The 12,713-nt window shown below is 51.4% G+C and overlaps 1 protein-coding gene across 4 annotated transcripts in view; it reads right to left on the minus strand.

Annotated features, from left to right (window-relative positions):
* Nucleotides 1–12,713, minus strand: part of SIPA1L3 (signal induced proliferation associated 1 like 3) — a 233,800-nt gene that overhangs the window by 66,269 nt on the left and 154,818 nt on the right. For all 4 annotated transcript variants that reach the window (XM_059382994.1, XM_059382995.1, XM_059382998.1 and 1 more), the window contains one exon: nucleotides 5,384–5,960. In XM_059382994.1, the coding sequence (XP_059238977.1) occupies nucleotides 5,384–5,960 (577 nt within the window). The remainder of the gene's footprint in view (nucleotides 1–5,383; nucleotides 5,961–12,713) is intronic.

Consider the following 12,713-nt stretch of genomic DNA (forward strand, 5'->3'; position numbering starts at 1 on the left):
CCTGGGTGGCTCAGTTGGTTGGACGACTGCCTTCGGCTCAGGTCATGATCCTGGAGTCCCGGGATCGAGTCCCGCATCGGGCTCCCAGCTCCACGGGGAGTCTGCTTCTCCCTCTGACCTTCTCCTTGCTCATGCTCTCTCTCACTGTCTCTCTCTCAAATAAATAAATAAAATCTTTAAAAAAAAAAAAAAAAAAAAGATCGGTATACACTCCCTGGAAACTGCATTAAGGAAAGAGAATGTGTAACAGTTCCAGTTACCGGTGGGAAGCCATTCTGTGGTTAGAAATGCTGTTGACGACGGACCCATTGCAGCGGGGGCTTTCACCCTCTCTGACCACTATGCCCCGAGAGGACATTTTAGGTCCCAAACCACTCTACACACTCATGCCTCCATTTATGCACACGTATTCCTTGCAACCCAAATCAGCCACATTGCTGAGAGTGGGCGGCCGGAAATGAGAATGTGGATGGGGAAGCACTCACCTGTGGCTATAACTTCGTCTGATTTAGAAGGCGACAGTCTGCACAGTGTGGGGCACATGTGAGGGACCCAGCACTGCACCCCAGAAGAGTACTTATCCTTCCTCCCTGGGATGGGCTGGGAGACTGTATCCTTTCCTAGCCTGTCCTCCACAATTCTGGATTGAGATCCAGCAAATGATTTCCCAGCCCAACTTGTTCATGGGACACTGAAGAGTTACTGTGACTGTTCGATGGATGGTAATGACAAAACAGTTGTTTTCTGAATAGTCCATATGTTTGAGAGAAATACTGACATATGTACAGATGAAACGATAGGATGTCCTAGATTTGTTTCAAAATCATCAGGGGAAAGGAAAACAGGGAAGGAAGAAACGAGAGTGGCCATGGGCTGGCTGACAGCCGAGGGGACTGGTGACGGCCTGGGGGTTTGCTAGGTTGAGTCCTCCTTTATGGCTGTTTGACGTTGTCCAGAATTAGAAAGTTTAAACTGGTTGGAAAGGAAAGTCTAGTGTTTAGTGCACTGAATGGGAAACTTGTGACTGGCTCTGTCCTAGCCCACTCTGCTTTGGGAGTCCCCATTCTCCCCCATGAAGTGGTAACCCTTGTGGCCAAAGAATCTGGCTGCGGGTGACAGAGAAATGTCCCGTGTGTCTGCGCCGGTGAGGCCACACCATCCCTGGGGCGGGGATGGGGAGGGCCCAACCTCCCTGGAGGCCGCTGCGGGCCTGACAGCTGCCATCCAGCCTCCCTTCTTCCCTTCCTGCTTTTGGTGACAAGACCTCCCACAGCACAACAGACTTGGATGGGCACGTGGCCACCCAGAGGAGGCCTGCATTTCTGTTTCTGTCACAGCTGGCTTTGGATACATGACTTGGTTGGGGCCAGGAGGACAGACGTGAAGGCGCTTCTACTTCGTTTTCTTCCAAATAAAACTGCCTGCCCTCCACTCACGCCTTCCTCCTTCCTGCCCACAGGGACGTCCCTTTAGAGTGGTACCAAGCAATACGGAAGGAAAAGGAGGTGCCACAAGACGAAGGGGACGGAGCTGTCCCTGCCACCGTGACCAGCCTGAGCATTAATTGAAAGAAATAAACTTCACCTTGTCTCAGCTCCCGGATCTCTCAGTCTTTCTCTCAGCAGCCCAGTCTGTAACCCCCAACTATAGCTGCTCTGGACCATTTTGAATAGGGAAGGGAGAGCTGGTCAGGAGTCTCTGTGGTCCTGCAACTTCCATCCCTTTTGCTTTTCTAATGAACCTAAGGAACCCCCAACTGAAGAACAGAAGCACTCCTGATGTTTCCAAGATTCCAGAAAGGCCCCCTGGCACAGGGAGCCAAACACAGGAGACCAAACACGTATAGGTTCATAGGACCCTGTGCCATGCCATGCGGCCATACTGCCCCAGTTCCCCTTTAAAGTTAATTTTCCTGGGGACTGATCTCTGTGTGCCAGGCTCTGACTAAGCCCTTCATAGGCCTAATTTCTCCAAACTCTCACTGGTGAGGCAGGTACAACTGATTTGCTTATCTTACAGATGTAAAACCTGTGCAGACTTGACTTTTTTAACTTTTGCAATTAGCCTCCATGCTGCATTCCCCGCTGCCCCTTTGCTCCTTTCCCCCTCACTCTGCACCAGGATGATTCCAACTTCTTACTTTTGTCTCAGTTTAAAAGTTGTTTCCTCAGGGACCTCCCTGAGGCTCACAAGCTGGGGAACTTGGTGGGTAGGATAAATGAGAAGCAATTCTCACTGATGAAGCCCATCTCCCTGATGGGCCTGTGGTCAAATAGTATACATGTGCCCCCGCTGCAAGGGAGCACCTGTGGGCCTGCTTCAGCTGCCTACTGCCCTGTGCCAACATGCAGTGTTGCCAGAGGCTCCGGAGAGCTACCCACACGTGAAATCTTCTCAAGGTCAAGCTTTGGTAATTAACCGAATAGGTCTCAGGGCTGCATTTGACCTGTGGCTTTGAGACCTCTCCCCAAGACGGGTTCCCTTGGCATGCTCAATACTCCCTCTTTAACCTCTTGGCACTTGCAATTCCTTGTTCAATTTCTGCCTCAGAGGGGAGCCCCAGGAGGGCAGCCAGGGCCTTGCATAGTCCCTGCTGTCCCAGCACCGCCTGGCTCAGAGAGATGCACATAATACTTGCTGACTCAATGAATGAAGGATGTCTGAATCCTAGCTCTGTCGGGGAGGGTGTGGACTCCTTCCCCTGGAGGACTTGGCAAAGCAGACTTGCTGTCATGACTCGTGTATGATGGGCTTGTCCCTTCACAGAAGATGGCATACATCATCGCTTCCTGGCCACCTGGATGCTCAGTGGGCTCTGGGGCACGGAGACTGTGAGGGGGGCTGGGACAACGGGCTGTAAGCCGCTGCACTGCCAAAAGGGCCGGGGGTGGGCGTGGGATGGAGTAGCAGAGAGAGGATGTGGGTAAAACATGTCACCTGGCATGGTGCCCGGCATGGTCACTGCTCAAGAAACTCGAGCTGCTGTCAGGATTTTGGGAGGAAGAATACTCTTCATCAGGGATGAGAAGGGGATCTCCTTCACCAGGCTTTGGGGAGGAAAAAGTGCAGAGCTGTGCAAGGCGCTGCACAGGGTGTGACAGCCCTCCGTGGACGTTCACTTCTGCTGTTACTACGGGGCAGCATGCAGCCAGCGTTCAGTACAAGTTCCCTGGGTGCATGCTGTATTCCAACCTCAGTGCTGAGGACACAGCGGCAAACAACAAATACATAAATACGCTTCATATGGTGTAAGTGCTATGGAGAAGATTAAAGCAGGGTAAGTGGGTGGAATACGCCAAGCTGGGGGGTTGCAATTTTATATAATGAGGCCTCCTTGACAAGGTGACATGCGACTAAAGGAGAGGAGGAAGTGAGCCACAGGGGGGATCAGGAAAAGTGCTCCAGCGTGAGGGCATGGGCAGTGCAAAGGCCCTGAGGCTGGATGCCTGCCTAGTACATGCAGGAAGCAGCAAAGGTCTATGTTCCCAGAGCAGAGAGACCGACAGGCAGCCAGGTCACAGAGTCTGAGGCCACCAAAAGCACTCTGCGTTCCATCTAGAGGGGGCAGAGGGTTTGGGCAGAACAGTGATAGGATCGGATCCCTTGGACTGCCTTACTGAGGACAGACCATGGGAAAGCAAGGTTGGAGGCAAGGGAGACCAGCGAGGAGGTGACTGAGGAGGCCAGGAGAGGCTAGGGGAGGCTGTGGAAGGGGAAGAGGAGCTGGAGTCTGTCAACCGGAGGTGGTACTATCAGACGGGATGTGGGAGTGAGAGGAGAACAGTGGGGCAGATGCCAAGGCTTCTAACCTTGACAAATGAAGTGATGGACTTGCCCTTTCTGGAGACAGGAAAACTCTGGGGGCAGTGGAAGAAAAGCAGGAACCTGCTCTCTGACATGTTGTTTCAGGGGCTCGGAGACACCCGGGTGGGGACACCAAGCAAGCAGTTAGCTACCAATCTTGAGTTCCGGTACAAATGTGCTTCAGAGTCAGGAAAACCTGGATTCAGACCCCAGTCTGCCACCTGCTGGCTGCATGACCTTCTGCGAGAGTCTATACCCGTCAGAGCCTCAATCTCATCCTGTCAAGTGGGGTCAAGAACAGTACCTACGTTCTGTGGGGCGGATGACTCAGCTCGCACAAGCATGCTGCTTATCGGCACACAGTCAGGGTTCAATTAAACTCCTTCAACTGACCAAGTGATCAGTATTTATTGAACACTTACTATGTGCCAACCCTGATTTATGCAGAGAGCACAAGCAAGCGAACAAAACAGATGGAGGCCCTGGTTCTTGGATCTCACAACTGAGGTTGCTGTCTAACACTGAGCGTGAACTTTGGGGTCAGGGAAGCTTACAGCAGGGCTCCATCAGTCCAACTTGAACTTAATGAGAGAATGCAAAAGCCCAAAAGGGTGAATGCACTGGCATGTGGAGGTCACAGCCCACTGAGTCAGGCAAGCTTCTCTGGGTAACATAACTCATCCAATCCTTAAAATTTTCACATGATATAGGGTAATTTTTGTTCTCATTTTTCAGACAGGGACATCTGAAAAATGTCAGTGTGGCAGTTAAGAACTTGGCTCAAGGTCATAACAGCTGGCCAGTGGCAGTGCCAGGACCTGAAGCCAGGACTTGTGATGCCAGAACCTGTGTCTACGTTAGGCTCCCTTCTCTATTTCATATGCATGATGTGTCCTTCTGTGAAATCCACTGGGAGCCCATTGTCAATGATAGCATTCTTTCCCACACGGCTCACATGTGGCCCCAGTGCTTCTCAGCAATGCTTCAGGCCACCACCTATGAAGCTGTCACCTGAAACCAATCTGCCACTCTTGGTTTGGCCAATAATCTGAGCCTGAGCTGTCTATTAGGAGCTCAGGGTAAGACTTTACCCAGATGGTGAATCTTTGTCTTTTAATAGAGGAAGTTAAGCCATTCACATTTATTGTGGTTATGGATGTGGAATTACTCCTGCTATGTAACTGTTTCTTTTACCATGCTTTTTTATACCCCCCATACCCCGTTTATGCCCCAAACCTTTAATGGCCTGGAAGCTTTTCATTGTTTGACTTCTTCTAGAAGTACCCTTACATTTTGAACATAATCGTTCACTTGTATTTTCTATCAAGATCCACAGTGAATAAACCTATCTTTTGTCTTCCTGAGGCAAAGGCATAAAGAGCCCTGGATCCCTGGCCTGAATTGTCCCCAGAAAGAACCCAGGCTGCAGGGCCCAAGAGACCCCCCAGTGTGTAAGTGGCAATTCTGACTTCCTTGGGGCCAATTAGCATCCTGGCCTGAATCACGGGGCTGGGGGCACCAGGGCTTCCCCAAGGCCAAACCATGGAAGAGCTGCACCATTGTGGAACTCTCCCCTTACCTTCAGTCTCTGGACGATTTCCCTTATGTCCTCCACAGAGCCGTCTGTGGCCTGCAGGAAGATGTGGTCCCCTCGCCCATAGAAGATTTTGAGTGTCGAGGAGTCTGGGGTCCAGCCAATGACATCCCCACAGTAGCAGTTGAACACTACCTCCTTGGTGCGCAGGTCCAAGAGCACCACAAACTCATTAGATATCCCCAAGATACAGTCGATTTCTACGCCCTGGGCATAGTCCTGAGCTGCCACCCTCCAGGCGATGGCCCCTGCACTGTGCTGCTCAGCACCTGCCCGCGCCTTTGTCTTCTCCTTCTTCTTGGAGGTCAGCGAGATGAGGTTGAACTTGCCAGTGGAGTCAATGGGTGTGTTAGAGACACAGTTTTCTGCCAGGTCCTTGAGGTACTCCTGGCGGGTCCTGGTGGCCATGGTGTGGAATTTGTCCGATTTGTGCGCAGCATTCTCAGCATTAATCACCTTGGCCAGCAAGAAGTCTCTGAAGACGTCAGACTTGCGGAATGTGGTTCCACTGGGGATTGGGGGACCAAAAGGAGGAGCATCTTTGGATCGGGTCACAGCCATACTGAGGAGGGAGAAATACGTGGTAGAAAAAAAAAGCACTTGAGGTTCTCTTTAGTAGGAAAAAAACATGCAATCAGAAATAGGAATTTGCTTTTTAAGAATGGAAATTGACATCTATCTAGTAAGTTGCTGGCCAATTAGACTGGAAACAAGACAGCCTTAGGGCACATACGTGCATGTTTACTTCGGACAGATGTCAGAACGTCCATTAATGTACCAAGAATAATTCTCCTAGCATTGTTCCACTTCAGTTACTCTCATATTACATATAAACTATGTGATAGATTATAGTTTGGCAAAAATTCACCCCTCCCTCTCCATCTTTGATGGAGGGTACATGCCCACCCTACTGATCTTGGGGCTGGTCTCATGTAGCTTGATTTGGCCAATGGCTTCCAAGCAAAGCATGAATTGCAGTGGGTGGAGAGGAAGGCGGGCTTGTCTCCTGTGCTCCTGCCATCTCTGTGAGACACGCCCCCAGGGGCCTAGAAGGATGAAGGATACCCGCAGCAGACCTGGAGCCAAGGCCAGCTAGACCTCAGCCAACCTGTGGATGTGTTGGCCAGAGAGAAAGTGCTAGTGTCTGTGAGCCACTGAATTTTGGGGTGGTTTGTTAAGCATTACTGTGGGAACGCCTGACTAATATGGGACATTTATGTGATTTTTTTTTTTTTTTTTTTTTTTTTTTAAGATTTGAGAGAAAGAGAGAGAGAGCACAAGCAGGGGAAGGGGCAGATAGAGAAGCAGACTCCCTGCTGAGCAGGGAACCCAATGTGGGGCTCGATCCCAGGACCCTGGAATCTTGACCTAGGCCGAAGGCAGATGCTTAACCAATTGAGCCACCCGGGGGCCGTATGATTTGCTTCTTTCACACACCTGTGTAACATTACTTAACATGTAAATCATCTCTACACAGCTTGTCTTGAAAATTCACTGCAATGAGAAGTTTGAAGAGAACCTTCTTACTTCAGTTTTGGCTGAGGTGCTACTGTGACAGAAACGAATAGCCACTAAGTGAGAAAGTAAAAAGGAAACGATCTAAAATGTGTTCTGCCAAACCAGTGAGCCCCCTCACTCCCCACGCAAACCACAGAGAGAAAGCCCATGGGGAGGAACATCTCTGGAGAAAGCTGGCAGTGAGCCCCATGATGCCTGCATCCACCCTCGCCAGCAGCAGGCGCCTCTCGAGGTGACTGACAGTTGGGAGGAGCCTGGGGTCATTGGCTCCCTGCCCAGGAGGGTGGGCCAGGAGCCCCTGCACAGCCCAGGGAACTTGCGGTCAGCTGTTTTCACAGTACGGCGACATTTCCCTGCCAGTGCTCCAGTCCTGGACAGGTCAGAAATCAGCAGTTGGCAGCAGGGGACAGTGTAACGTGGAGGAACAGAGGAGAGGTAAGCAGGCACCCCAACCACTGAGGCCTCCCCTGGGAAGTGGCCCTGAGCTGGGAGGTGGGAGAAGATTGGCTGAGAAGTCAAATCTAGAGATTGGATGACTATCTCCGACATGTCCTTCCAAGGGCCTGATTAAGTGGAGACTCAGTGGCCTGTGGGGCAGTGAATTTCTTAAGGTAGCCAGAGAGACCACAGCCCCTCTCAGTCACCACCCGGGGGCAGGGGAACATGACTCTCCAGAGAGAGGTGTAAAGGGGCAGCGGAGACACCTGGAGCTATGCTGTTTCCGTGATGATTAAAACCAGTAGGAGTCCCTGTAAATGCGTGAGCAGTCAGCTTGCTAGGACTTTCTTAAAGAGCTTTGTAGTCTCCTCCACAAAGATGTCACCTTGTGAGCATGGTGTTAGGAGAGATTTCCTAATGCTTCTCCCCCAGCTGTAAAATAATTTTTAAATAATGAGATTCCTGACTGAAACATATGCCATGAAACCGGAACACGGTTTAAGGCTTGTTCAGGTTCCGACTCCCAGCCCCTCACCCGCCCCCCACGTGACATGGGGGCCGGTGTAACATTCCTGCCTCTATGAGACAAGCATTTCTGGGATGCCCTCTCTTCAGCACTGGGGGTAGAGTAGTCCCTGACCCCCAGAACTTTTAATCTGGGAGCAGATGTGTACCATACACACACACTTACAAAAACAAAGAAAGTGAATAGGGTACAGACAAAACAAAAGGACCCAGTGTAGATGGGGAATCCAGGAGGGCCTCTCTGAGGAAGTGATAATTATGTATGCTGGGATCTGAGGCTGAGCAGGAGCCAGAGGAAGGGCTGAGGAGAGGGTCCTGCAAGCAGGGGTCGCAGCAGGTGCAAGGCCTGACTGGGAAAGACAAGACTGGGGTGGTCTGAGCCCCAAAAGTGAGGAGCGGGATGGCAGCCAGGCCTCACAGGGCCTTGATGGAATGTTAGCACTTTCATCTTTTTTTTTCCGTAACATATATTATGAAATATATATTAATTTTGAGTGAATATGTATTGTATAATATACTATATATATTATTACACCTTTAAAATATCTACGTATATTTTAAAGATTTTATTTGACACAGAACGACACGGTGAAAGAGGGAACACAAGCAGGGGAAGTGAGAGAGGCGAAGCAGGCTTCCCATCAAGCAGGGAGCCCGATGTGGGGCTTGACCCCAGGACCCTGGGATCATGACCTCAGACAAAGGCAGGTGCTTCACAACTGAGGCATCCAGGCGCCCCAGTTGCTTTTCATCTTGATCGTGAGAGCTCGCCATGCTTTGACCATCTGGACTTGCTATTCACTCCCTGCACCCCCAGATCTGGTCTCTGCCATTCTCAGTGCCCTGGAAGGTGGGTTTCTGCAGGTTGTCACCTTCACCTGGCTTCCCATACCCTGCAGCTTCCAGTGAATTCTTCCAACAAGAAGCAGCAGAAATGACAGGTGACAGGAGAGAAAAGCTGGCAGACAGCTTTTTCTTTGGAGCCTTTTTGCTGGGCTGCTGGCAGTGGCTGCTGTCCTTGATCCTTCAACTCAGAGCCACAGCTCCTGTCTGGGGGCCCCTCTCCCTGGAGCCACACTTCTCCCACTCTCTGTGCCCTCACCTTGCCAAAAGGGGTGGGTAATGTGTCCCTGCTGCTGCTGGCCCTGGGATGCCTCACGCTCCTATACTGGTTCCCTTGACCTAGGCCCCCCTTCGAGCAGCCTGTTTGTTCATCCTCAGTTAAAACACAAGCGAGGCATCTGTCCCTTCAGGGTCCATGACAGGCACAAGTGCTCGCAACGAGTGCCGACCAGACTGACGATCTGGGAAGATCACTGTGGCTGTCCCATGAAGAAAGGACTGGAAGGGACCAGAGCACGGGCAGGAGACCATTGAGCGAGCTCCTGCACATCCCAGGCTGGTCAGGCCAGATCCCTTGATCATCACCTCCACTGTTCACGGTACAGCGACCCTCCCTCAGTTCAGGAGTGCCACGTCAGCAGGTGCCACCTGGAGCTTAGCTAAGGCCCAGCACCAGCACAGGTGTTCACTACTGATTAAAACAACTTAGGGGCGCCTGGGTGGCTCAGTCAGTTAAGCATCTGCCTTTGGCTCAGGTCATGATCTTAGGGTCGTGGGACTGAGCCCCGCATCTGGTTCTCTGCTCAGCAGGAAACCTGCTTCTCTTTCTCCCTCTATGGCTCCCCCTGCTTTTGCGCTTTCTCAAATAAATAAAATCTTAATGAAAAACTCCAAACCCAGCAACTTAAACTTGAACAGGCCAAGGAGGAACAGATTTCTACCAATGCACAGGAGATTTTCTGTAGGTCTGACAGAAAAAGGCATTTCCCAGGAGTAAGGTTCTTCGAAGGCCACACAAACCAGGTGCGTTTTCTTCTGTGCAAAACTGTGTGGGTGAGGCCTCGCCTACAGCCTGGGGGAGGGATAGGATGCCTCAGCAAATCTTTCTAATTCAAGGTGCATCCACATTGTACTTTACAGATATGAACAGCTTTGCAACTTCTCCAGTCAGCACCTGGCTGCTTGGCCAGACAGACTCTGGTGCTTCCCACAGTCCTGATTCACTATTTTTTTTTTTTTTAAAGATTTTATTTATTTATTTGACAGAGATCACAAGTAGGCAGAGAGGCATGCAGAGAGAGAGGAGGGAAGCAGGCTCCCCGCTGAGCAGAGAGCCCGATGTGGGACTCGATCCCAGGACCTGGAGATCATGACCTGAACCAAAGGCAGCGGCTTAACCCACTGAGCCACCCAGGCACCCCCTGATTCACTATTTGAAGAATCGTGAAATTACAAGCTGCTGAAGGTTTCTGGACAAGCAGAACAATTGGTCCCTTACATCCCAGCAGGTGGGACTGGGTTTTCACAGTTCCCAGGCTGCAGGACACCAGTGTGGCACCCTCTGAAATGGCACATTTGGGAGTTGGAAAGGATGGCACCTCACTACACAACCAGGTCACTGGAGCCCAGGAAGTAGTTCCAGAATACTCACAGTTATTCCTTCAACAATCATTTCCTCAGAGTCTGTCAATGACCGCTGGGCCAGGAATCTGTCTGGCCAGCAAAAATCTCTTTAGGGCCCACTAGATGGCAGGCCCCATGCCATGACGGAGACATGGAGGGGGACGTGACAGGGGTTACCTTTAATAGAGGCCGGGGCCATGCCAAGGAGTCGTGTTTTTTTTGTTTGTTTTTAAAGATTTTATTTATTTGACAAAGATCACAAGTAGGCAGAGAGGCAGGCAGGGAGACAGTGGGGTAAGCAGGCTCCCTGCTGAGCAGATAGCCCGATGCAGGACTCCAACCCAGGACCCTGAGATCACGCATGACCTGAGCTAAAGGCAGAGGTTTAACTCACTGAGCCACCCAGGTGCCCCCAAGGAGTCGTTTTTACAGCATGATGGGTGCTGGGATGGAAATGTGTTTGGGGACATGGTGGGTTTCAGGGGGGAGGGGACAAGGGTGTGGTCTGTCTGGGGTCCAGCTGCCCGCGGAGAAGGAGGGAAGAAGAAGTGGGGGCAGCTTTGGTTGTGTCTTTAACATTTTCTTTCTTTAAAAATAAAGAGAACTGAAGCAAATATGGCAAAATGTTAACATCTGTTAAATCTGGTGGTGGGCACAAGGGTGTCTGTTATATTATTTTCTGTGCTTTTCAGAACGTTTTAAAATATTGCATAATATAAATACTTTAAACTGTAAAAAACAGGAAGCGTTTAGGGGCGCCTGGGTGGTGCAATCTTGATTTCGGCTCAGGTCACGATCTCAGGGTCATGAGATCAAGCCTGGCAATGGACTCTGCACTTAGCAGGGAGCCTGTTTCACTCTTCCTCTGCCCTTCCCCCCGCTCGTGTGGGTGTTTGCTTGGTCATGGTCTCTCTCAAATAAATTAGTCTTAAAAAAACAAAAAACCCCCTCAAAACCAAAAAACCAGGGTCTGTGGATCAGAAAAAAGCCAGTGTCCTGGAGGCCATGGAAAGGCTGACCTGGAGAGGTGGGGGATCGGCCGTGGGTTGCTGTGACAGCCCAGGCCGGAGCTGGGAAGAGGGCGAACCACCCCCACTCCCGCAGTTCAAGCCCAGCCCCAGCCCCTAATCTGGGGAGAAGGCAGCCTTCTCCTCCGGGTGTGTGTGCGCCGGTCAACGAGTCCACCTTCCCTCAGCAGGACTACTACCTTCCGGCTCCTGAGGCACATGGGAGGGCAAACGGGTGAGTCGGGGCTCACCCAGCCCGGAGGCGGGGGCACTGGTGGCTGCTGCTCCCTGTCCCAGGAACAAGCAGCCGCACATGCCGCCCCATGGCGGAACCCCCTCCCTCCTCTCCTTCACCTCACTGACAGAGGAAAAAGGCAGATTCTGGCGATTCTGCCAGGACCACCAGGGCACCTGTGCACATACCCTTGGACCCAGCAACCAACCCCATTTTTACGAATTTTCCCAGCTGTGTACTTGGACGCATGTGCAATGACAGCATATGTAAGATTATCACTGCAGGATGGAGTGGAACCGTGGGTGATGGGAAACAAGCCCAATGTCCAGAGCTGGGGGAAGAGTCTTGTGCACCCACACGAGAGCAGGTTACATGGTCATGAGGAGTAAAAAAACACTTTAGGTACTGGTCTGCAGAGATCTCGAGAGTCGGTGAGCGTGTGTGACACGCTCCGTGTATATTAACACAGGGAAAAGCAATACTTAGAAGTAAGTAGTTGCCCGCATATATACGAGACATCCAGTTGCACAAAAGAACTGTTAACAGGGTGACTGGGTGGGGGGGAGCGGGGCAGGGCGGGAGGAGACTGTGACTTTTTTTTTTTTTAAACTTTTTTATTTTACTTTTTGTATCTTCTGCATTTCAAACCATTTCCAAAAAAATGGAGAAGAGTGTTCCCTAGCCCACTCCCCCAGAGTCTGTGGTGCTGCTCTAGGGACACGGGCTGCCCTTGGCCTGGGCCTAGGTCATCGGTCAGCTGGTTTCCAAGGACTATAGCTCTATCCTCACCCCACACCCAGAGAACTTTCCACTTGGCCTCTGGCTGCGGGCCACTCCCCTGGGTAAGACTAGGCCCTTGGGGAGGATGCTGAATGGGTCTGAGGCCCATCCGGGCTGCCTGTTCTCTGTGAACTGAAACCTCAGCTCTGTGTCCAGAGTGGTGCGTGTGTGTGTGTCCATACGTGTGTCTGCCCCGCCCCACCCTTCCATCTTCTGAGCCTCCTTCCAGCTATCACTCCTGTGCTCCGCCACTGCTCACTCCATGATGGGCTCTCCTCACCCCCCACCCAGGTCAGAAAGCCTCAGTTCTGGAGCTTCTCCTCCCAGGAAAGCAAAGCCCTCCTTT

The sequence above is a fragment of the Mustela nigripes genome, chromosome 17 (genome assembly GCF_022355385.1).
Source record: "Mustela nigripes isolate SB6536 chromosome 17, MUSNIG.SB6536, whole genome shotgun sequence".
In the NCBI taxonomy this organism is placed as follows: Eukaryota; Metazoa; Chordata; class Mammalia; order Carnivora; family Mustelidae; genus Mustela; species Mustela nigripes.